The 24,367-nt window shown below is 39.8% G+C and overlaps 1 protein-coding gene across 7 annotated transcripts in view; it reads right to left on the reverse strand.

The window, feature by feature from the left end:
* The window catches only part of TJP1 (tight junction protein 1), a 108,492-nt gene that overhangs the window by 65,463 nt on the left and 18,662 nt on the right, over positions 1-24,367 (reverse strand). For 6 of the 7 annotated variants that reach the window (XM_061158880.1, XM_061158879.1, XM_061158878.1 and 3 more), the window contains exon 2: positions 15,028-15,084. In XM_061158880.1, coding sequence (XP_061014863.1) covers positions 15,028-15,084 — 57 coding nt within the window. Of the gene's footprint in view, positions 1-15,027; positions 15,085-15,191; positions 15,287-24,367 lie in introns of those variants that run through there. The other variant, XM_061158881.1, reaches the window with a different exon arrangement.

Here is a 24,367-nt window from a genome sequence, read left to right on the forward strand (position 1 = left end):
CATACTTTGAGAAGAGTCTGCAACACAAAGACAGGGCCACAAGTATATGCTGGAAGTCCTGAGGAGAGCTGAGATAACCCCAGTGTTATAGACCCACCCAAACGCATCCCTGGGCTACAGGTGGAGACGTGGCACAGAGTGGGCAAATGTATGTTGACGTATTTTAGTTCCTCTTCACTTTCTGCCATAAGGGTGGTGTCATCTGCATATCTGAGGTTATTGATATTTCTCCCAGCAATCTTGATTCCAGCTTGTGCTTCTTCCAGCCCAGCATTTCTCATGATGTACTCTGCATATGTTAAATAAGCAGGGTGACAATATACAGCCTTGACATATTTCTTTTCCTATTTGGAACCAGTCTGTCGTTTCATGTCCAGTTCTAACTGCATATAGGTCCTGACCTGCATATAGGTTTCTCAAGAGGCAGGTCAGGTGGTCTGGTATTCTCATCTCTTTCAGAATTTTCCAGAGTTTCTTGTGATCCACACAGTCAAAGGCTTTGGCATAGTCAATAAAGCAGAAATACATGTTTTTCTGGAACTCTCCTGCTTTTTCAATGATCCAGCGAATGTTGGCAATTTGATCTCTAGTTCCTCTGCCTTTTCTAAAACCAGCTTGAACATCTGGAAGTTCACGGTTCACGTATTGCTAAAGCCTGGCTTGGAGAATTTTGAGCATTACTTTACTAGCGTGTGAGATGAGCAACCTAGACAGCATATTAAAAAGTAGAGACTGTGCCAACAAAGGTCAGTCTAGTCAAAGCTATGGTTTTTCCAGTAGTCATGTATGGATGTGAGAGTTGGACCATAAAGCAAGCTGAGCACCGAAGAATTAATGCTTTTGAACTGTGGTATTGGAAAAGACAATAAGAGTCCCTTGGACCACAAGGAGATCAAACCAGTCAATCCTAAAAGAAATCAGTCCTGAATGTTCATTGGAAGGACTGATGCTGAGGCTGAAGCTCCAATACTTTGTCCACCTGATGTGAAGAACTGACTCACTGGAAAAGACCCTGATGCTGTCAAAAATTGAAGGCAGGAGGAGAAGGGGGCAAAAGACAATGAGATGGTTGGATGGCGTCACTGACTCGATGGACACGAGTCTGAGCAAGCTCCAGGAGTTGGTGATGGACAGGGAAGCCTGGTGTGCTGTAGTCCATATAGCCACATAGAGTCGGACATGACTGACTGACTGAACTGAACAGGACACCTCCAATTGGGGGTGTCCTTCTCCAAAACTGTCCTTTTCTCCACAAAACTGAACTTACCACCAATGTTCTTTAAAAAAAAAAAAGCCAAACTTTGGCCCCTTTCTTATCAATGTTACTACTTTTTATTTGATTCATTTTATTACATATACATGTAGTTTATGTGATAGAGCTACAACAGTTTTGAATTTTAGGTATTATATTCCATAAATATTCCCTATATTTAAAGTTAAATTTTACATGTGAGAAGAGCATTATATGCTGAGTCCAGAGACCTGCAGTCAAGATGCTCCTCTTTGGGACCATTTCCCTAGACCTTTCTGAGACTTAGTTTATTCCATGTGGTTATTGACACCTGTCGTAATGCTGTGAAAGACTGGGGGCAGCAGAGGATTCAACGGTTGGATGGCATCACTGACTCAATGGACATGAATTTGAGAAAACTCTGGGAGATAGCGAAGGACAGGGAAGCTTGGCATGCTGCAGTTCATGGGGTCACAAAGAGTCTGACATGACTCAGTGACTGAACACCACCACAGAGAATTAAATAAAGGCTCTGAAACATCCATAATGCACTCTAAATATACACAATGGCATCCAACCAGATAAAACAAGCCTAGCTTAGCTTATATCCTCACCTCAGTGTAAATGCTTACTTCTACCCATCATACACTAGTTGGAAGCTACTCAACAAACATGCAGAATTCCACCCTCCTGGCCTCTTTTCTCAGAACAGCTTTATTGACATATAAATGCATGTCACAACTCGTATCAGTACTTCATTTCTTGTTCAGCAATATTCCATTGTGCAGATGTAACACATTTTGCTTATTCATCATTGTTGAATGGGCATGTGGGCTATTTGCAGTTTCAGGCTACTGTGAATAATGCTGCTATGAACATTCATGTTTAAGCTATTCTGTTGGTATCCATCTTCATTTCTCTTGGGTATATGCCTAGGAGTAGAGCTGCTGGTCACATGTAATTCTATGTTTACCTCTTGAATACCTTGGTTTACCACAGCTGGCTCTGCCAGCCAACATCCACATCTTCATCAACACTTATTACTGTCTGCTTCTGTGATCACAGCCATTCCACTCTCACTTTTGACATCTAGTTCCCTGATGGTCAATGCCACTGAGCACCTTTTCATATGTTTACTGAATAGTTCTGTATCTTCTTTGGAGAAATGTCTCATTAAAATCTTCAGTCCATTTAAAAAACTGAACTGTCTTTTTACTTCTCAATTTCTGTATTCTGGATACAAGTCCCTTCTCATGCATCCTTCGTGCTCAGTCGCTCAGTAATTTCCGACTCTTTGTGATCCCATGGACTGTAGCCCTCCAGGGTCCTCTGTCCATGGAATTCTCCAGGCCAGAATACTGCAGTGGGTTGCCATTGTCTCCTCCAGAGATCTTCCCAACCCATGGATCAAACCCGCATCTCCCTTGTCTTTCTGTGCTGCAGGCAGATTCTTTATTGCTGAGCCACCAGGGAAGCCCCTATTATCAGATACCCAATTTGCAGATATTTTCTTTCTCCCGTTCTATGGGTTATCCTCTTCACATTCTTACTGCAAGTTTCTTGGTTTCCTTTGAAACACAAAAAATTTTACTTTTGATGCAGCCTCATTTTACCTGTTTACTCTTTAATTGCTTGTATTTTCAAGATCTTACCTAAGAAATCACTGCCTAACCTGAGGTCATAAAGACTTATTCCTATGTTTTTTTCTAACTTACATTTAGGTTTTGAGCATGTAGGTTAATTATGTTCCTGGTGTGAAATAGGAGTCAAAATTCACTAGTTTCCATGCGGTTAACCAGTTGTCCCAGTACTATCAGTTAGGACTATTCCTTTTTTCACTGAATTATCCCGGCCCCTTGTTCCAAGGTTATTTATTCAACTGCCTCTCTATTTGAAACACTTATCTGCTTGACCTTGTATTATCTATCTCTTAACTAGATTCCTTGCTTTCAACACACTTTCCCCATTTAATTTTTTTAGTTTTAGGTGTACAACATACTGCTTAAATTTTTTTTTACTCACATATAGTTTATAATATTATTTTCAAGTATACAATATCACGATACAAGTTTTTATAGATTATACTTTCAGTTACTACAAAAATATTGGCTATAATCCCATCCTATATAATACAACCCTATAGCTTATTTTATAAATAGTAGTCTTATCTCTTAACCCCTCTACTTCTATCTTGAACCTCCCATTTCCTCTCTTTACTGGTAACCACTAGTTTGTTCTCTATATCTGTGTCTGTTTCTTTTTTGTTACATTCACCAGTTTTATTTTTGATTCTGCATATCGTCTTTTTCTGTCTAGTAAGTGTAATCCTCTCTAGGTCCACCCATGTTGTTGCAAATGGCCTTATTTCATTCTTCTTTATGGGTGAGGAATATTCCATACCATCTGGTGGCTCAGACAGTAAAGAATCTGCCACCCGCAACGTGGGAGAGACCTGGGTTTGATCCCTGGGTTGGGAAGATCCCCTGGAGGAGAAGCATGGCCATCCACTCCAGTATTCTTGCCTGGAGAACCCCCATGAACAGAGGAGCCTGGCAGGCTACAGTCCATGGGGTCGCAAAGAGTTGGGCACAAATGAGCAACTATGCACAGCACAATATTTCACCGCATTTATGCACCACACCTTCTTTACCCACTCACCTGCTGATGGACACTTCGGTTGTTTCAGTACCTTGGTTATTGTAACTAGTGCTGCTAGGAGCACTGAGGACCATGCATCTTTACAAATTAAATTAGTCTTTGTTTTCTCCGAATATACACCCACAAGTGGAACTGCTAGATTATATGGTAGTTCTATTTTTGGCTTTCTGAGGAACCTCTGTACTGTTTTCCACGGAAGTTGCACTAATTTACATTCCCACCAGTGTACTAGGGTTTTCATTTCTCCACATCCTCACCAACACTTGTTATTTGTAGACTTTTTGATGATGGCCATGCTCAAGGTCCCAAGAGGTCCTGGGATTGGTGTCAGTCTGTTGGCAGGTAGGGATGAGGTCCAGGGGACCAAAGGGCTGATGCCCACCCACCAGTGAGTAGAAAGAGGTTCAGGGCCTAGTACCAGCCAACTGGTGGGCAGAGGCAGGTCCTGGGGTCTCTGGCTGCAGGGAACCCAGGAACCACTGGTGAGAGGGGCTGAGGCCCAAAGGGTGCTGGGCTAGTGCCCGCCCACTGATGTGTGAAGCTGCTCTCAGGGCTGTGCCAATTCCCAAGTGGGTGCAGCCAGGTCCCCGGGTCTCTGGCTATAGGCCCTGGGGGTCCTGGTGCTAATGAGTTGGAAGGATGATTCCAAAATGATCCTTGCTAGCAACCAGGGGCCACAGGTTAGAATGAGCTCCCCAAAATGGGCGCTGCCATGGGGGCCCCTGGGAGCCCTGTGGTTGCCTCCTGACTCTCTAGGAGGACCTCCTAGGTAAGAAGGTAGATCTGATCCAGGTTCCTTTCAAATTACTGCTCTACCTTGGGTCCTGGACAGTGTGAGATGTTCTGTGCCCCTTTAAGAGTGAAGTCTCTACTTTTCACAGTCCTACTGGTGTTCAAAGCCAAGGCCTGGGGTTTCTGGGGGCTCGTCTTCCTGGTGCAGGACCCCTGGGCTGGGGAGCCTGATGTGGAACTCACATTCCACTCTTCAGGGAGAACCTCTGCAATTGTGATCATCCTCCCAATTTGTGGGTCGCCCACCTAAAGGTATGGGTCTTGACCATGACTCCACCCCTCCAGCCCATCTCATGTGGCTCCTTATCGTCTTTAGTTGTAGATCTTTATATGCCCGATCTTGGTTATCAGTAACTGCTCTGTAAATAGGTGTTCATTCTGGTGTACCCACAAGACCAGGTGAGCTCAAGGTCTTCCTTCTCTGCCATCATGGCCAAGCCTCTCTCAAACTTCTCTCAACCCTGTAATTCTTTAGTATAGAAATATCATTTAATCTTTCACATATAATAATTTTTCAGAAAATAAAAAAGTAGAGGGAACCAACTCATTCCTGAGCATTTATTCATTTCTCAAAGAACTATAAACATATACATACGTGTTTTCTAAGGGAGAACATCTGAAAGTAAAGAAAACCATGGGTACGTCATGGGAGGGAAGGGTGGGACACAGGGTCCCCTGAATGCACTACCATCTCAAGCGACAGACCTGGCACCTGCCACTACTACAGCCATTATATACACGACTACTAAGCACCCAAAACGTGGCTATTCTTACCACGTTTGAAATGTGCTGAAATTGCAAGATGTGCACCAGTTTTCTAAGACTCAGTACGGAAAAGAAAAAGCAAAGTATAGTGTATCAATTTTTAAATATTAATTACATGCTGAAAATGACAGTATTTTGGATATACTGATTTAAATAAAGATTATAAAATCAATTCACACACAGTTTACATTTTTCAATGTGAAGACTAGGAAAATTATAATTACATTGTGGTTTTTATTATATTGCTAGTGGGCAATGCTGTTATTTTATCTCTGAAAAGCGACTATGTTGAATATATAGGCCTCCTAGTAAATTAAGCTTCATTGGGCATAACTAAGTACACCAAGCACTAAAAGGATAATGCAAGAGGAGATGGGATAAACCACCACCTGGGGCATACATTCACCTATCACTGAGGATAAAAAAATCCGTGAGGCAAGGAATGCTGTCTATTTCTTTTCTGATAAACTTCCCTGAACTACAACAGTGCGTGGCATAGAGTGGAGCTAAATTACTCAGCTTTGAAGGATATAGGATTTCAATGGTTTCTAGTATTCTAAGAAGAGAGTTTCCTCTGAAGATGCAAACAGAAGAACGAGGAAACACAGAAGCATGTCATATATTATTCTGGACAGTAAACAGCAGAAAATGGTAGTTTAATCCACAGAATTTTTATTCTTTTGAAAAACAAAGTTACCTTCACTTTTCACATAACTGACATGGGATGTCAAAGAATATGGATTTGCCTTTATCTGTCAAGACACAGTGTCTATAACTCCAGGTTACTGCCAAAAGCATATAGCCTCAAATTATCTCCTTCACACTACTGTTCCAAAAGTTCACTTGGCTCACCTCTAGGAGAATGACTGTCTCACTCCTTTGCCAGTGTTTCTTAAATATGTGATGCTAGAAGCCACAGCCCTCCCTTTCAAACATGTGGTTTTAAACATACACATGAGGGGTTCCATCCCAGACTGAAAGAATTCAGATCTTGAGGAGTGGGGATGATCCAGTTACTCTTCTTTACAATAAACCTAGAGGGCTACTGCTCTCCATCAGTGGTCAGCAGACCATGGACTGTGGGCTAAATCCAGCTAGCTGCCACTGTGTAAATAAAGCTCTCCTAGGACAGAGCGACACCCATCTGTTAACCCACTCTCTATGGCTGCTTCTGCAACCATAAAGTAGCTGTGACAGAGATGCATGCCCTGCAAGGCCTGAAGTATTTATTAGCTGGCTCTTCACAGTAAAAGTTTGCTGACAGTGCTCTAGATAGTCCATATTTTATTCTGGATCAACTCAGAAAACCAAAGGAAAGACATCTGGAAGACAGTTCGGCAGCCTCAGAGAATGAAGTCAACTGAATTATGCTTTGGTGTTAAGTCTCTGGGCTTACAGTGACAGGTCTATTTTTAAAAACCTTCAAAAACGCTTCCTGAAGCGTTGCTGAGGATTTCCATTCTGTCCTAGTCTCTGATGAGGCCCAGAGGCACATAGCTCTGTGTTCCCGGCACAACAGTAAACATGTTTGAAAACCAAAGAATTGTGAACTATACAAACTCATTTTCTCTTCGAGTTATTTTTTGATGACATTTTTCTGGGCTGCTACCCTCCTCAAAGCAAAAGAAACCTGAAACCCAGGAAGAGTGAGAGAACAGAATCCACACTGATCTTCTCTTCAGACAGAAGCTCCAGACCTTTTCCTTAGGACCACCACTTTCATGAAGAGCTTTTAAATTAACACATTCAGAAAATCACTTTTGTTTCTTCACCATTCAGAATGTTTTCCTACTTGGCCTAAGCCAATGAGATAGATCTGGAGAAAATAAACTAGCATTTGCCCAAAACTGAGAAAACCTGGCAAAACAGTAAAAAAGGAGAAACATACTTTAGCTAATTTAAGTGTCTTATTTTATTTTACTTATTTAAAAACTAAAAAAGGTATCAGAGGAAAAAAAAAATGTAATATGGTATGTGGTTAAATGACACCCTATGGTCTCAAATGATCTAGCTTCTACCTTAAGAAATTATAAAAAGAATAGCAACTTAAACCCAGTATAAGTAGAAGAAACATTAAAATAAGAGCAGAAACCAGTGAAATACAAAGCAGAAAATTTTAAAAAATCACTAAGAAGAAAAACAGGTATTTTGAAAAATCAAGATAATTGTTGTAAACCTACAGACTGACCAAAAAATGAGAAGGCACAGATTATCAGTATCAAAAATGAAAATATTATAGACCCTAAGACATTAAAATACAGGAGTGTTATGAACAACTTTATGTCTATAAATCTGATAATTTAGATAAAAGGAACAAATACTTTGAAAGGTACAAACTACCAAAGCTACAAAAAAAAAAAAAAAAACTCTCCAAAAGCTAAGAAGAAATATATAACCTGAAGAGTCCTATACAAAATCAAAGAAAATAGATGTTTAGTTAAAAGCTTTTTCATGAAGAAAACTCCACAACCAGACAGCTACACTGTGAGTTGAGAGAATTTCAACTGTACACGGAGTCTGCCAGGAAGCACAGCAGGGAGGAGACAGGCAGCCTTCCTCACTCCTAAACCAGCACACACACAAGAAAAAAGTACTAACCAATATCCTAAACCAGCACATACATGAGGAGAAAGTACTAACCAATTCCTAAACCAGTATACACGAGGAGAAAGTACTAACCAATATCCTAAACCAACACACACACATGAGAAAAAAGTACTAACCAATAACCTAAACCACCAGTACACACACAAGGAGGAAGTACTAACTAGTATCCTTCATGAATGCAGAAACAAGTGTCAAAAAAAAAAAAAGAAACAAGTGTCTCCACAGAACATCAGCAAATCAATCCAGCCATATGTAAAATGAGCAATACATCACAACTAGGCAGAATTTATTCTGGGAATGGAAGGCTATTCAACTCCAAAAAGCAAGAAACTGAACATACCAACAGACTAAAACCTTTAGAGTGACAACTTTAATCAATTTAATGATAATCTCCATCAATACTTAGTAAAAAAGCATGGGCAAAAATACAACATCTACTTATGACTTTAAAAAAAGGCCTTTAGCAAAGTAAGTATAAAAGGGCACTTCCTCAACCTATTAAATGGCAAAATAGAAACACAAGGCCACTTCTTTAACCTCATAAAAGGCATCTACAAAAACCTTACTGCCAACATCATACACAAGGGTGAAAAAGATGTCTGCTCACAGTACCTATTCAACAATATCCTGGGAGTCCTAGCTAGGACAGTCAGGCAAGAAAAAGAAACAAACAGCTTACAGATCAAAAAAGATGAAATAAAACCACTTCTATTCACAAATGACTGCCCACATAGAAAAATGCAAAAAGAAATCTACCATGAAAGTTCCTAGAACTTGTAAGTTTAGAAGTTCCAAGTTCACTATTAAAAGAAACAAAAATCAACTGTATTTCTACCTATTAATACACAATCAAAAACTGAAATTTAAAAACTACTATTTACAACAGCATGAGGAAACATAAAATATGCTTGTACAAAAATCTTAACAAAGTGTGTGTAGAATCTATATGCTGAAAACTACAAAACAGTACTAAGGCAAATGTAGAGACATACTACATCCATAATTTATACTGTTGAGGAATACTCAATACTGTTAAGATATCAATTCTCCCCAAATGGATCTGCAGGTTCAATGCAACCCCAATGAGAATCCTAGCAGATTTTTCTGTAATTTGACAAACATTCTAAAATTCATATAGCAAGGCAAAGGAATTAGTTAAAATAATTAAGAAATAATAGTACATTTGGAGGAGTCACACTACCTGATTTCCACACTTAATATAAAGTTACAATTATCAAGGCAGAAATAACTAGCAAAAGGATAGACACATAGCTCAATAGAACAAACTAGGGAAAGACCCACACATACATGGTCATTGATTTTTTTTTTTTTTTTTAAATTGTTTTTGATGTGGACAATTTTTAAAGTCTTTACTGCATCAGTTACAGTACTGTTTCTGTTTTATGTTTGGGATTTTTGGCTGTGAGGCACGTGGGATCTTAGTTTCCCAACCAGGGACTGAACCAGCACACTCTGCACTGGAAGGCCACGTCTCAAACACTGGACCCCCAGGAGAGTCCCAGTCATTGATTTTTGACAAAGATAGAAAGCAATTAAATGAAGAAAGGATAACCTTTTCATAAGTGGTTGTTCAAAAAAGTGGACATCTGTATTAAAAAAAAAAATCCCTTCCCTTATTTTATAATACAAACAATTAAAAAAAAAAAAAAAAAAACTTCCAAAAGAAAATAACAGGAATAATAATTGGGACCTTGGGTTTGGCAGAATTCTCAGATACAAAACTAAAAGCAAAATTGATAAAGGCAAAAATGAATAAATTAGACTTTATCAAAATTAAAAACGTATGCTCTACAAAAGACACTGTTAAGAGCAGGGAAAAGGCAAGTCACAGAGAAAAATATGTGCAAAACAGTATCTAGTAAAGAACTTGTATCTAGAAGATATTAAAACTTTCAAAACTCAGTAAAAACTTCTGTGCACCAAGGGATACGGCCAACAGAATGCAAAGGTAATCCATGAAATGGGAAAAAAACATTTACAAGTCATGTATCTATCTGATAAGGGATTAATGACCAGAATATAGAAAAACTCCTACAATTCAACAAATAAAACCCCAATTAAAAAATGGACAAAGGAACTGGGGGAAAAAAAAGGAACTGAACAGATGGTAAATCCTGTTATGTGTATTTTGCCACAATTTAAAAAAACAGTAAGTGTAAAAATTAATACACAGAAACCTCAATTAAAATAGAGTTAGGTGGCCAGCAGGGGATGCACTAGTGCACTGTGCTACTAGCAGAGCCCAACAGGAGTAAGACTGACTTGCTCTTCCTGCCTGTCAGGAGCTCCACTGTGACAGACTGTCACAACTCAGCCAGTGAACAACCACAATACCCTGGGCTCTCAATTCCTCTGGTGGACTCGCTGTTTACTTCAGCCCTCCCAACTTCCTTTTCCCCTCCATAAAAGAGTACCCTTCTCCACTGTCTGCTGGGGTCCTGTACTGTCTCGCCATGGTTGCAGACCCTTAACTGCAATTCTTTGTTGATCTCCAGCAAACCCACTTTTCCTGGAGAAGTAACTGTTACTGTGTTGTTTAAGGTCAGTATAAGAAAACAAACAATTAAAAATAGGCAAAATATGTGAACACAGTTTACCAAAGAATACTGGAGTGGGTAGCCTATCCCTTTCTACAGGAGACGTTCCCAACCCAGGAATCGAGCTGGGGTTTCCTGCATTGCAGGCGAATTCTTTACCAACTGAGCTATCAGGGAAGCCCTAAAGAAGATATATAGATGACAAATAAGCACATAAACAGATATGCAACATCATTAGTGTTTCAGTTCAGTTCAGTCTCTCAGCCGTGTCCGACTCTTTGCAACCCCATGAACGGCAGCACACCAGGCCTACCCTGTCCATCACCAATTCCAAGAGTTTACTCAAACTCAGGTCCACTGAGTCAGTGATGCCATCCAGCCATCTCATCCTCCATCGTCCCCTTCTCCTCCTGCCCCCAATACCTCCCAGCATCAGGGTCTTTTCCAATGAGTCAACTCTTTGCATGAGGTGGCCAAAGTATTGGAGTTTCAGCTTCAACATCAGTCGTTCCAATGAAAACCCAGGACTGATCTCCTTTAGGATGGACTGGTTGGATCTCCTTGCAGTCCAAGGGACTCCTAAGAGTCTTCTCCAACACCACAGTTCAAAAGCATCAATTCTTCTGCACTCAGCTTTCTTCACAGTCCAACTCTCACATCCATACATGACCACTGGAAAAACCAGCCTTGACTAGATGGACCTTTGTTGGCAAAGTAATGTCTCTGCTTTTTAATATGCTATCTAGGTTGGTCATAACTTTCCTTCCAAGGAGTAAGCATCTTTTAATTTCATGGCTGCAATCACCATCTGCAGTGATTTGGGAGCCCAAAAAAATAAAGTCCAACACTGTTTCCACTGTTTCCCCATCTATCTACCATGAAGTGATGGGACTAGATGCCATGATCTTAGTTTTCTGAATGTTGAGCTTTAAGCCAACTTTTTCACTCTCCTCTTTCACTTTCATTAAGAGGCTTTTTAGTTCCTCTTCACTTTCTGCCATAAGCATTTAGTCTTTAGAGAACTACAAACTAAAACCACAATGACATACCACAACACACCTATTAGAACAGATAAAAAGGAGGAAGAAAACAACACCCCAACCCTGATACAATCAACTGTTCGTGAGGATACAAAGTAACGAGTTCTTATGAGCTGCTGGCTGAGATACAGAATAGTACAGAAAGTATGACAGCTCCTTATAAAAGTTAAACATTCACTTACCATAAAACCCACAACGCTGCATTCCCAGGAATTTACCCCAGAGAAAGGAAAAGGTATGAGCATACAAAAACCTGTATACCAGAGCAGATTTATTCATAATCACCAAAAGTATCCAGGCTGAAGAATGAATAAGCGAATTATTCTATATTCATACAATGAAATGCTACTCAGCAAAAAGAAGGAACTAACTACTGATACAAGTCCATCACAGAGAAATCTCAAGTGCATTAGGTTAAGTGTAAGAAGCCATTCTCAAAGGACTACATACTATATGAGTTCCTCTCATGACACTCTGGAAAAGGCCAATGTACCGAACAGAAACCACCAATGGTTGCTAAGCACTGAAGGTGAGGGCTTAGGGCTCACTACAAGTTGCACACGGGAGAACCTCAGGGTGACCAACAGTTCTACATTATCTGCAGTGGTGGTTATGTGACTGTCACAGGGATAAATGCACTTGGCACACTCAGGATTGTACACCAAGGATGAATTTTAATGTGCGTAAATTACACCAATAAAAACAATGAAGATATTAAGAAAATTAATAAAATATGATAAAACAGTATCAAATTATTCTACAAACATTAGCCAAATGACATGACGATATACGTTTAATCTGATTTAAATATGTTATCTATCAGGATATTTCAAACAAATTCAGGCCATACCTTAGCTCTATAAATTAAAAGTTAAGGTTATTATTATGATTTTTTTTTAACTATTTAGGGAGACACACAAAAAAATCAAGTATAGTTTATCTGAAATCACTGTTTCTTTTCAAAACAATTAATTTACCCGTCAAGTGATGGGACCGGATGCCATGATCTTAGTTTTCTGAATGTTGAGCTTTAAGCCAACTTTTTCACTCTCCTCTTTCACTTTCATCAAGAGGCTCTTTAGTTCCTCTTCACTTTCTGCCATAAGGGTGGTGTCATCTGCATATCTCAGGTTATTGATATTTCTCCCAGCAATCTTGATTCCAGCTTGTGCTTCATCCAGCCCGGAATTTTGCCTGATGTACTCTGCATATAAGTTAAACAAGGAGGGTGACAATACACAGCCTTGACATACTCCTTTCCCAATTTGGAACCAGTCTGTTGTTCCATGTCCAATTCTAATTGTTGCTTCTTGACCTGCATACAGATTTCTCAGGAGGCAGGTCAGGTGGTCTGATATTCCCATCTCTTGAAGAATTTTCCACAGTCTGTTGTGATCCACACAGTCAAAGGCTTTGGCATAGTCAGTAAAGCAAAAGTAGATGTTTTTCTGAAATTCTCTTGCTTTTTTGATGATCCAGCAGATGTTGGCAATTTGATCTCTGGTTCCTCTGCCTTTTTTAAATCCAGATTGAACATTTCAAAGTTCTTGGTTCATGTACTGTTGGAGCCTCGCTTGGAGAATTTTGAGCATTAGTTTTCTAGCATGTGAGATGAGTGCGGTTGTGAGGTAGTTTGAACATTCAGAAAACTAAGATCATGGCATCCGGTCCCACTACTTCATGACAAACTGATGGGGAAACAATGGCAATAGGGAGAGACTATTTTCTTGGGCTCCAAAATCACTGCAGATAGTGACTGCAGCCATGAAATTAAAAGATGCTTGCTCCTTGGAAAGAAAAGTTATAACCATCCTAGACAGCATACTAAAAAGCAGAGACATTACTTTATCAACAAAGGTCCATCTAGTCAAAGCTACGGTTTTTCCAGTAGTCATGTATGGATGTGAGAGTTGGGCTATGAAGAAAGCTGAGTACCAAAGAATTGATGATTTTGAACTGTTGGAGAAGACTCTTCAGGGTCCCTTGGGCTGCAAGAAGATTCAACCAGTCAATCCTAAAGGAAATCAGTCCCAAATATTCATTGGAAGGACTGATGCTGAAGCTGAAACTCCAATATTTTGGCCTCTGATGTGAAGAACCAACTCACTGGAAAAGACCCTGATGCTGGGAAAGATTGACGGCAGGAGAAGAAGGGGCCAACAGAGGATGAGATGGTTGAATGGCATCACTGACACTATGGACATGGGTTTGAGTAGGCTCTGGGAGTTGGTGATAGACAGGGAAGCCTGGCGTCCTGCATTCCATGTGGTCGCAAAGAGTCGGACACAACTGAGCAACTGAACTGAACGGAATTTACCCGTTGCCTATCATGTCCAGATTCAAAGATTCACAAGATCGTGGCTTAGGAACATGACTTTCCCCTTCTCTAACTTGCTAGTAATGGACACAGCGGGTAGAAACAGTACGTGTAAAACGTCTGTCTGTTCTCTCATCTCTTTCTGCACATTCTCCAAGGAGAACGGGAATCAGCAATCAGCTCTCTTTCGAGGGAGGAAAAGGGCAGCACAACTTTATGCCAAGTACAATTATGTGGCATCAGCCACATTTTACACCTGTGGAAACCAAAGTTTTACAAGTGAGTTGGACCACGTGTGCTCATTTCTAAAGGGAAGCAGGGAGTGGAGTGCTAGGATTCAAATTCCAAACAGGTTCATTTCAGACAAAGCTCTTACTTTTTTCTTTTAACATAAGTCTTTTAAAGCTATCATTTACTTAATCCTCATTTCAGAATTTTCCATCCAGTTCTAGAGTCACATGGCATGCGGTATCTTAAGTTCCCTGACCAGGGACTGAACCCATGCCCTCTGCAGTGGAAGTGCACAGTCTTAACCACTCGACCTCCAGGGAAGAACCACAAAGTTCTTACTCTTACCCAGATCACTGTGATTTGCTCTCTGACCATCTGCAATTGCTTAAGCAACAGCTTGGTTCTACATATTTCAAAACAAGGAATATATTTTAAGATTTTATTACTTGCATGACCTTGTTCAATTTTAAACCCCAAGCTTACAATAAGTACTTATATACTCAGAAACACTAAAACAGTTTACACATTTACACCAGCATATGGTGTCTTTTATCTGATCACTCAAAACTTAAAACATAAACCACCTGATTTCTTAAGTCATGATTAAAAACAGCAATATACAAATAACAACCGAAAGGATATATGAAAAAGTAATCATGCTCACTTTTGACCTTAATAAAGAATTTATTGCAACTCTAATTTTAAACAAAGGATTATAGAAAAGTTCTTCCCCTTTCTTCTGGCTTCCTGACATCTGGCTTTCCTCTATTGTTTTCAGAAACTGCCAGGATCCTGAGTTACACAGATTATTTACTCAACAGAACTCACCCTGTGAAGTGTCACCGTGTGTTGTTCCCATATAGCTGTTTCCTCCATTGTTGTGTTCTGACAGAGGAAAAGAAAAACAATTATCTTTTAAGAGAATGTCTTTCATAAAGTAGATGAGAACCTCTAGCAAACAATTTAGCACAGTAAAATACCAAAATCCATACTTTTAATATCAGGTACTCTGAAAAGCGCTTAACAATTACAGATTTTTTGCTTGCTTCTGTTTTTGTTGTAAGAGACAGGAAAGTACACACAGGAACTTCCTTTGTTTTAACTTAATTTGGACAGACGCCACTCTCACTTCAGGCCAGCTGAAATCAGTGTTCAAGCTAATTCTGCAACTTAACAGTGACAGAAGTTAGTACAGCATTTTTAAAGTATCTAACAACATAAAACATTTAAAAGCTTTCCTTACATTGTGCAAAGAAAGGAAACAACAAATACCTCCGAACTCAGTAATTATAAATATACATATTACAGGAAAAGAGATAAGACCATTTGATAGGTTTGGTCAGTGGTTGCTTCAGTATCAGCTGAAACACTACTGCTCAACCTAGTTTCATTTTACTACAGAATTACCTTCATGTTTTGTTTATTACTCTGAAGGAAAAAAAAAGGGTGGGGCTTTTCTAGTATACATATCATGCACACAAGCTCATACCAAAAGAACAAACAATTCCACCCCTCCCAAAGAATCCCTGGGTAAAATAAGTCATGTGCGTGCCCAGACTTGCTGCTGCTCAAATGTCCGTATAGTTCAGGTTCTTCTCCTGTCAGAGCTTTTACTGAAGCGGGAAATAAATCACTATCTAAAGGATGGGCACTAAGGAATTTAGAGTAAATTTCTTATAAATTGGGTTCATTGCTCTTGGAAGTTTAAAGTAATTCAATATCTCTTAATGTTATCACTCTCTGCAGCTGGGGTCGCTGAACATACAGACATTTACAATTTGTCTAAAGGCTTTCCAGAGTTATCCAAAGGTAGGGTGGAAGGGAGAAGGCTGAGCATGACACTGCCAGGCCATCGCTGTCACCCAGTGTTACCGACGTCTGTGCCACAGGTGAGCTTTCCTAGCGCACTGCTGTCATTAGCATCATGAGAGGGTATCCACCATGGAGCCGTGGGCCCACTTCTTTACTCAGCAAATTTAATCGAACATTAATGCCCCTTGAGAAAATGAATCCCTATAAAGAAAGCCCACTTCCCTAAATTCAGAGCCACTAGATTAACTTTCCTGCCAGATGAACAAGAGAGGGAGAGAAAGGATCCTCTGTCCCCTCCCATAGATAAGAACTGTCCACTAACGTTTTGTTTCAATCTTGCAGTCAAGTACAGCAAAACCTCCTTTTAATGAGACCTCTACTGGAAACAAAAGCTGTTTTTTGTTTAAAAAAAAAAAATGACCAAGATCTATATGTTTTTAAAAAATTCCTCCATCAATGTGACACAGTGATGATAGGACTAATTCTGCTAAACAGAAGGAGTTCTACTAAATTACACATGATAAAAATAATCTGCAACTGCCAGTTTGTCCAAGCTTAGCTGACTTATGAAAAATAAGAAGTGCTTGCATGGCTCTAGCTCATCATGCCTGGATCCACTTCTTTAATCAGCAGCACTGCTTTTAAATCCTTTCCTAACAAGGGCAAACTGAAAGTGATCTGATACCAGGAGAGAATCTCCATAACATAACCTTTGGAATGAAAATTTATGTCCTGCATATAGTTTGAATGGCCACATAGCTTTTCATTTTGTAAAAGAATATAAATCAAATGAGAAAACTCATTTAACGTGAAGGGAGGAAAAGTAGATTCTGAAACAGCTTGTATACTGTTATCCTCATTTTTAACATGATCACTTTCAAATAGAGCAAAGTTTAAACATGAATAGGAAAACAAAGGATATATAAAAGGATATATAGAATGTTAACATGATCATCTTCAAAGTGAGGGGACCATGGGTGATATCTCTTCATTAGGTTTTTTTTTTTCCTTTTCTTTCTCCATTCCCAAGCAGAATTGCCAAAATATTTTAAGACACATTCATTAAATCCCACTTTGAACTTCAAATATCTATTTTTAACTTTGCTTTTAGGAAAAATCAAGTAATATTTAAGATTACTTTATGTTACTTACAAAAATTACTGTGTTACAAAGGGGTTTATACAATAAGGTCTTAAATGTATAAGCTTCTAGAGGAGTACAATAGGAGAATTTTAGATTATTTTACATAAGGGGGGAAAAAAGAATTCTAAAACAATGGTTCTCAGCATTTTATCAAAATTAGTATGTTTCTTCAGAAGAGCACACACACCTCAACCAACTCAATGGGTTCCCCAGAATGGGTAACACAGCAGATCACTTCTCTGATAAAGCCGAACACAGCTTTATTAGCTCAATTCACCAGAGGGAGACCAATGAACAAGACAGGGGCCAATAGAGAATGAAATATGAAGAAGAATGTTCAGTTAGGCTCTTAGCTTACACACTAAACCAACTAAATCTATAACATAAGTTGCTATGCCCTGTTCATCCTTATTGCTTAAAACACACAGAGGCACACACAAGCATTCCTAGTTTAAACCACAGACCACGCCATGTCTCTCCACATGCAGGCCTTTGGCTTCTGTCACTGGCAAAAAAAGCAGCAAAATTCTATCCACTGTTGTCTAACTAGGCAGATTTTATGAGGACTTCTAGAAGGCACTGAGAGGTGAATAAGTGGATAAAAACAGAGATATGTGAGAATACAAATACAGTAAAGTACAATGGTAGATTCAGTTGATGAGATTCAAGTCCTCACTGTAGTTCTTTCAACTTTGCTCTATTTGAAAGTGACCATAAAATGCTGAGGAGTGGGGAAAGCAGATTCTTAAATCAGCTTTATGAAGGCTAAAACTGAAATAAAACATTTTTAATACTACTAAATTTGGTACTTCAGAAATTTTGATACTTTAGAAAAAGAAGGAAGGGGATTTTCTCCACCCCAGGATTTTCTCCTCTGGGATGGAGAAAGAGAAACTGGGCAGGCAGGCAGGAAAATTTATTTTCACTGTGAGTACTTCTCACTTAATAGTATTCTGTTAAGTTCATCTACTACTTACTCAAATAAGTAATTTAAAAACATCATCCTTATTATAAAATTGCTTACCACTCATCATTTTTCTTACTGGGGTAAAAAAAAGCATAATTGTGTAACTCACACAAGGATTTTCTGGTAGAGTCTCATTCCCCAAATATTCAGGCTTGTGGGGAGACCACAAGTGACAAAGTGTTGCTCCAATAAGAATGACTCCAGCACTATCACCCCTGTAATTCTGAAACATGCTGTTAAACAGAAAATGAACAGGGCACGAACACCAAGATCAGAGCCCCAGTCTGCCATTAAATAGGTAAGGAACCTTAAAGATCCCCATTTAGAGAATGGGATACATCAACTCAAGGAGAAAGCCCTGTCTAGCTCCAAAATCCTACTAGCCTGTAATTCCAATTCCAAACAGGCTGCAAATTCATTAATTAGGTAACCAGTGTGGACATCAAGAACAGTGACACTCTTGGTCACTGGGCTCTGAGTTCTACACCCAACTTTAAAATCAGCATCCACTGACCAGAATCCCAATTTCTGAAGGAGCAAAAAGCTGCATTTCAGAAAGTGCCAAGAGTTTGTTTGGTTTCTTTGTTGTAAGCTCCAGCTGGCAAAGATACTACTCAGATCATCAACTGTGAGGGGCTTCCTGCCAAAACTTCAGATCCTAATTTTAGGCGGCTTCACTGTCCTTTCAGCAGATTCCAAGTGGTGGAAAGACAGGAAGCTTCAAGAATGGACAAGACGAGGAGAATCTATATCTGTTGTTGTTCAATCACTAAGTTGTGTCCAACTCTGTGCGATCCCATGGACTGCAGCACACCAGGCTTCCCAGTCCTTCACCAACTACCCGAGGATGCTCAAACTCATGTCCATCCAGTCAGTGATGCAATCCAACCATCTCATCCTCTGTCGGCCCCCTCTCCTTCTGCCTTCAATCCTTCCCAGTATCAGGGTCTTTTCCAATGAGTCACCTCTTCACATCAGGTAGCCGAAGTATTGGAGCTTCAGCATCAGTCCTTCCAATGCATATTCAGAGTTGACTTCCTTTAGGATGGACTGGTTTGCCATCCAAGGTACTCTCAAGAGTATTCTCCAACACCAAAGCTCAAAAGCATCAATTCTTAAGCGCGCAGCCTTCTTTATGGTCCAACTCTCACATCCATACATGACTACTGGAAAAACCATATCTTTGACTATATAGACCTTTGTTGGTAAAGTAATATCTCTGCTTTTTAAGACACTGTCTAGGTTTATCAAAGCTTTTCTTCCAAGGAGCAAGTGTCTTTTAGTTTCACAGCCACAGTCACCATCTGCAGTGATTTCAGAGCCCAAGAAAATGAAGTCTGTTGCTGTTTCCATTGTTTCTCCATCTATTTGCCATAAAGTGATGGAACCGGATGCCATGATCTTCGTTTTCTGAATGCTGAGTTTTAAGCCAGCTTTTTCACTCCCCTCTTTCACCTTCATCAAGAGGCTCTTCAGTTCCTCTTTGCCTTCTGCCATAAGGGTGGTGTCATCTGCATATCTGAGGTTATTGATATTTCTCCTGGCAATCTTGATTCCAGCCTGAGCTTCATCCAGTCTCATATTTCACATGATGTACTCTGCTATAAGGTAAATAAGCAGGGTGACAATATACAGTCTTGACATACTCCTTTCCCAATTTGGAACCAGTTCTTTGTTCCATGTCCAGTTCTAACTACTGCTTCTTGACCTGCATACAAGTTTCTCAGGAGGCAGATCAGGTGGTCTAGTATTCCCATCTCTTTCAAAATTTTCCACAGTTTGTTGTGATCCACACAATCAAAGGTTTTAGCATAGTCAATGAAACAGAAGTAGATGTTTTTCTGGAATTCTCTTGCTTTTTCTATGATCCAACAGATGTTGACAATTTGATCTTTGGTTTGATTCCTCTGCCTTTTTCTTTTTCAGATTTTTTTTTTTCATTTATTTTTATTAGTTGGAGGCTAATTACTTTACAATATTGTAGTGGGTTTTGCCATACATTGACATGAATCAGCCATCTCTGCCTTTTCTAAACCCAGCTTGTACATCTGGAAGTTCTCAGTTCACATACTACTGAAGACAAGCTTGAAAGATTTTCAGCATTACCTTGCTAGCATGTGAAATGAGCGCAACTGTGTGATAGTTTGAACATTCTTTGGTCTTGCCCTTCTTTGGGACTGGAAAGAAAACTGACCTTTTCCAGTACTGTTGTGACTACTGAGTTTTCCAAATTTGCTGGCACATTGAGTGCAGCACTTTAACAGCATCATCTTTTAGATCTGAAATAGCTCAGTTGGAATTTCATCACCTTCACTTGCTTTGTTCATAGTGAGGCTTCTTAAGGCCCACTTGACTTTGCACTCCAGGATGTCTGGTTCTAGGTGAGTGAGCACACCATTGACGTTATCTGGGTCATTCAGATCTTTTTTGTATAGTTCTTCTGTGTATTCTTGCCACCACTTCTTAATAACTTCTGCTTTTGTTAGATCCACACAGTCTCTGTCCTTTATTGTGCCCATCGTTGCATGAAATGTTCCCTGAGTATCTCTAATTTTCTTGAGAGATCTCTAGTCTTTCCCATTCTATTGTTTTCTTCTATTTCTTTGCATTGTTCACTTAGGAAAGCTTTCTCATCTCTCCTGGCTATTCTATGGAACTCTGCATTCAGATGGGTATATCCTTCCCTTTCTCTTTTGCCTTTCACGTCTCTTCTTTTCTCAGCTATTTGTAATGCCTTCTCAGACAACCATTTTGCCTTTTTGTATTTCTTTTTCTTAGGGATGGTTTCACAAATCTCTGTCCAAAGTTCTTTAGGCACTCTGTCTATCAGATCTAATCCCTTGAATCTATTTGCCACTTCCACTGTATAATCATAAAGGATTTGATTTAGGTCATACCTGAATGGTCCAGTGGTTTTCCCTACTCTCTTCAATTTAAGTCTGAATTTTGCAATAAGGAGTTCATGATCTGAGCCACAGATCATGACGACCTATATCTGGGAGAAGACCAAATCCAGGATGAACTAAATTAAAAGTCAGTGTTCCCCAAATGTAGGAAAAATCTTAACTCCTTAACATTAACTAGACTTACAGCCAGTCAAAACCTATCATCCTTATGGCTGTAATTTTAAAACAATCCATTCATTTATTCAATCCAGACTTTGATATTAAGTGCTATAGAGGTCAAGAATAGAACCCTCTCTTCCTGAGGGGCTCAAGGAGAAGGTTTAGAACACTAGATAAACGGTGCATACGAGGTGCCACAGCAGGCTTGCTGAGAAGATAGGAGACTTGAGTCCCCAAGAAAGCAACATTTGAGTTTAGGCTTGAAGGATGACCAGGAAAGAAAGTGGGGAAAGACGGCTCCAGAGAGGAATCAGCATGTCCACAGGCTGCTGCGGCGGCACACAGAGCTGCCGTCATGCAGGTAAAGAGCCGCTGGAGCAGTAAAAGGCCCTGTAACGTCAGGCTAGCAACAGAGGGCTCAGTGGAAAGACACTAAGGACCCATTCTGACACTGGGACGTGGAAGACAGAGTTGAGGCAAGGAGACCAATTAGAAAGTGGAAGTTAAGGAAGAGGCGCTGAAGATGGTGGTGAGAGGCTTCTGAATGGGACAGCTGCATGAAGCAGCCAGCAGAAGAGATGACGAATTCAGTTTTTAGTTGCCTTTAAGTTGCGGTGCCTGTGGAATACTGAAGCAGAGAGAGAGGCAGTAGGCTGGTGGATACAGGAGATCTGGCTTAGATAAGAATCTAGGAGTAATCTACAAACTAGTTCTGAACCCAAGGGAAAAGCTCCAATTACCAAAGCACTAAGCTGACCCGGTGCAATATAAGTACTCTAAGGGGAAAAAGGAAGAACCCCAGGGACTTGAGAAGGAACAGCCAGCAAGGAACTCACACAAAAATGTCACTTGATAGTGAAGGACAGGGAAGCCTGGAGTGCTGCAGCCCACGGGGTCGCAAAGAGTGGGACACAGCTGAGAGACTTAACAAATGTTCAGAAAAGATGACAAAATAGAAAAATCAAGATATCATAAAAGAATATAATTTTCATGTATTTTTAAACTGTTGGACCTTTCCATATCAAATATGTATTTAAAATAGTTTACTCAGGGTCATCTCTTAAAGCACACTGGGCATTCTTTGCTGACATGGTTCTCACTAGGAAAACCAGGCAGTAAACAGAGTAGTCACACTCTGGTGGCTCCTACTGGGCTTTTTCTTCTCTGAGCAGAGCTGCTGCACTCAATTGTTTCTGAATTCTCCTGCCCTATAGTGTTGGGTTTCTTTTTTTTTTTTTGCCTTCCATCCAAAACAAAAATAGAAAGCAAGATCACCTATTGAGATAAGGTGATCCAGAAACTTATGAAGTAGAGCCTAAGTTTTAGTGAACAAAACAGATGCCCCCGTCCCTCTTTGACCTTTTTTGTTGTGGTTCAGTCGAGTCCAACTCTTTGCGACCCCATGGACTGTAGCCTGCCAGGTTCCTCTGGCCTTGGAATTCTCCAGGCAAGCATGCTGGAGTGGGTAGCCAGGCCCTCCTCCAGGGGATCTTCTCGTACCAGGGATGGAACCCGTGTCTCCTACCTTGCATGCAGGTTCTTTACTGCTGAGCCACCAGGGAAGCCCCTTTGATCTTCAGTTAAGCATTTAATTTCAAATGTGATCATTGCTACACAAATGAAGTAAAAAGGGAGAGACTACTGTATGTTCTAAAAAGTGGGGAAAATATACATTTGGATTGATCTGAAGGGTTATTATGCAAACTTTCAAAACAGAGATGTCCTGTTCAAGAGATAATAAAAAAGATAAATTTGAAGTCAAATGAAGAGAATCAGAAATTCAGCAAATCTCAAAAATACAAGATAAAAACTTGATGAAGCCTAAGAACTAAAAATAAGGATCCAAGTAACTGCAGCAATTGAACCTCAACTGAACCTCTCGACCTCAACTGAAAGTAACCGAACGAAGGGTCCAACACGCTGCTATTTCAGCTCCACTGGACTTTCTAATGCTTTGCTGCATATACTCCTTGGCTGAGAATTTAGGAGACATCAGATGTTTGATGAGATGGATATGATTAAAAAATATTAAGAGCTAGAACAAAGACGTTAAGTGGATCTAGAATTTTTTTTGGCTGATCAAAATTTAAGCAAGTTTACAGATAAACTGCCTATTTGCTGCTGTCCTAAGATCCAAGTGAAAGAATATCAGCTAAGTAAGTCACCATTAACCACTACAGGCACACGAAAGGATAGTTACAGACACTCCCAAAAAATCAGTGCTTTCCAGTTATCAGCAATAAAACTTCTTAGGTTGACATTTTCTAGTGGCTGAAGATGGATAAAAGACCTCTCGAACTTTTTCCAGGTAGAAAGGGAAGGAAAAGAGGCCGCAGAGATGGAGAAGTGGTATTTCTGAGTGTTCTCTGTGCACCAGTCCTGTTTTATGGTACATTATCCTTCACACACTCAAGTCCTAGAGGGAAGGATGAGTAAAAAATGTAAACTGCTTTGTGTGTACACTAGGAGTGAATAAATGCACTGAAGATAATGAGTGGCGGCTTTCCATTGCTATAAATAAGAAAAAGAGGGAGAATAAACTGAACTGTATGATGTGAGACCGGACTCTGAGGTATCAGTATAAACCCATGGTTTAAACACACATGCAGACAAATACAAAGGAAAGAGTCCTGTAGATCCACACACACACCCCTACTTCCCAGCTGTCTGCTGAGAGCCTAGCAGCACGAAAAGCCCAACAGCAAAGAGCACGGCCAGCACAGAGACCTTAACTTCTAAATACTGGTCTCTAGTAAAACAAACTAGAATTTCTCAGAAAAGGGGTTGGCTTTAGGGTTAGGTCAGAGAAAATTCAGGATGAACCTGGACTATCATGAAGCACGAGAAATGAAAGGACTGTTCAAAAAGTTATGGGAAGCTGTCAAGATTGCTCAAAAAGTTATGGGAATTTGTCAAAGAGAACACAGGAATCAGCAGCAAAGAGTTTCTAGAAGCCAAATCTGGAATAACTTGAGCAACAAAATAATGATAATAATACATTTTTAACCCATAAAATAACCCATGAATCCATATGATGTAATCAAATATGGAAATGCAAAAGGGACAGCTCCTTATTAAGAGTGGAATTTCAATTAACAAATGTGGAAGGAAAGGGGGCTACAGAATTACCATCAGGAAAACTCCACCAATTGCTGCCGATGAAGATCCACCCAGAGAGGAT

Source organism: Dama dama, chromosome 13 (assembly GCF_033118175.1).
Source record: "Dama dama isolate Ldn47 chromosome 13, ASM3311817v1, whole genome shotgun sequence".
NCBI classification, from domain to species: Eukaryota; Metazoa; Chordata; class Mammalia; order Artiodactyla; family Cervidae; genus Dama; species Dama dama.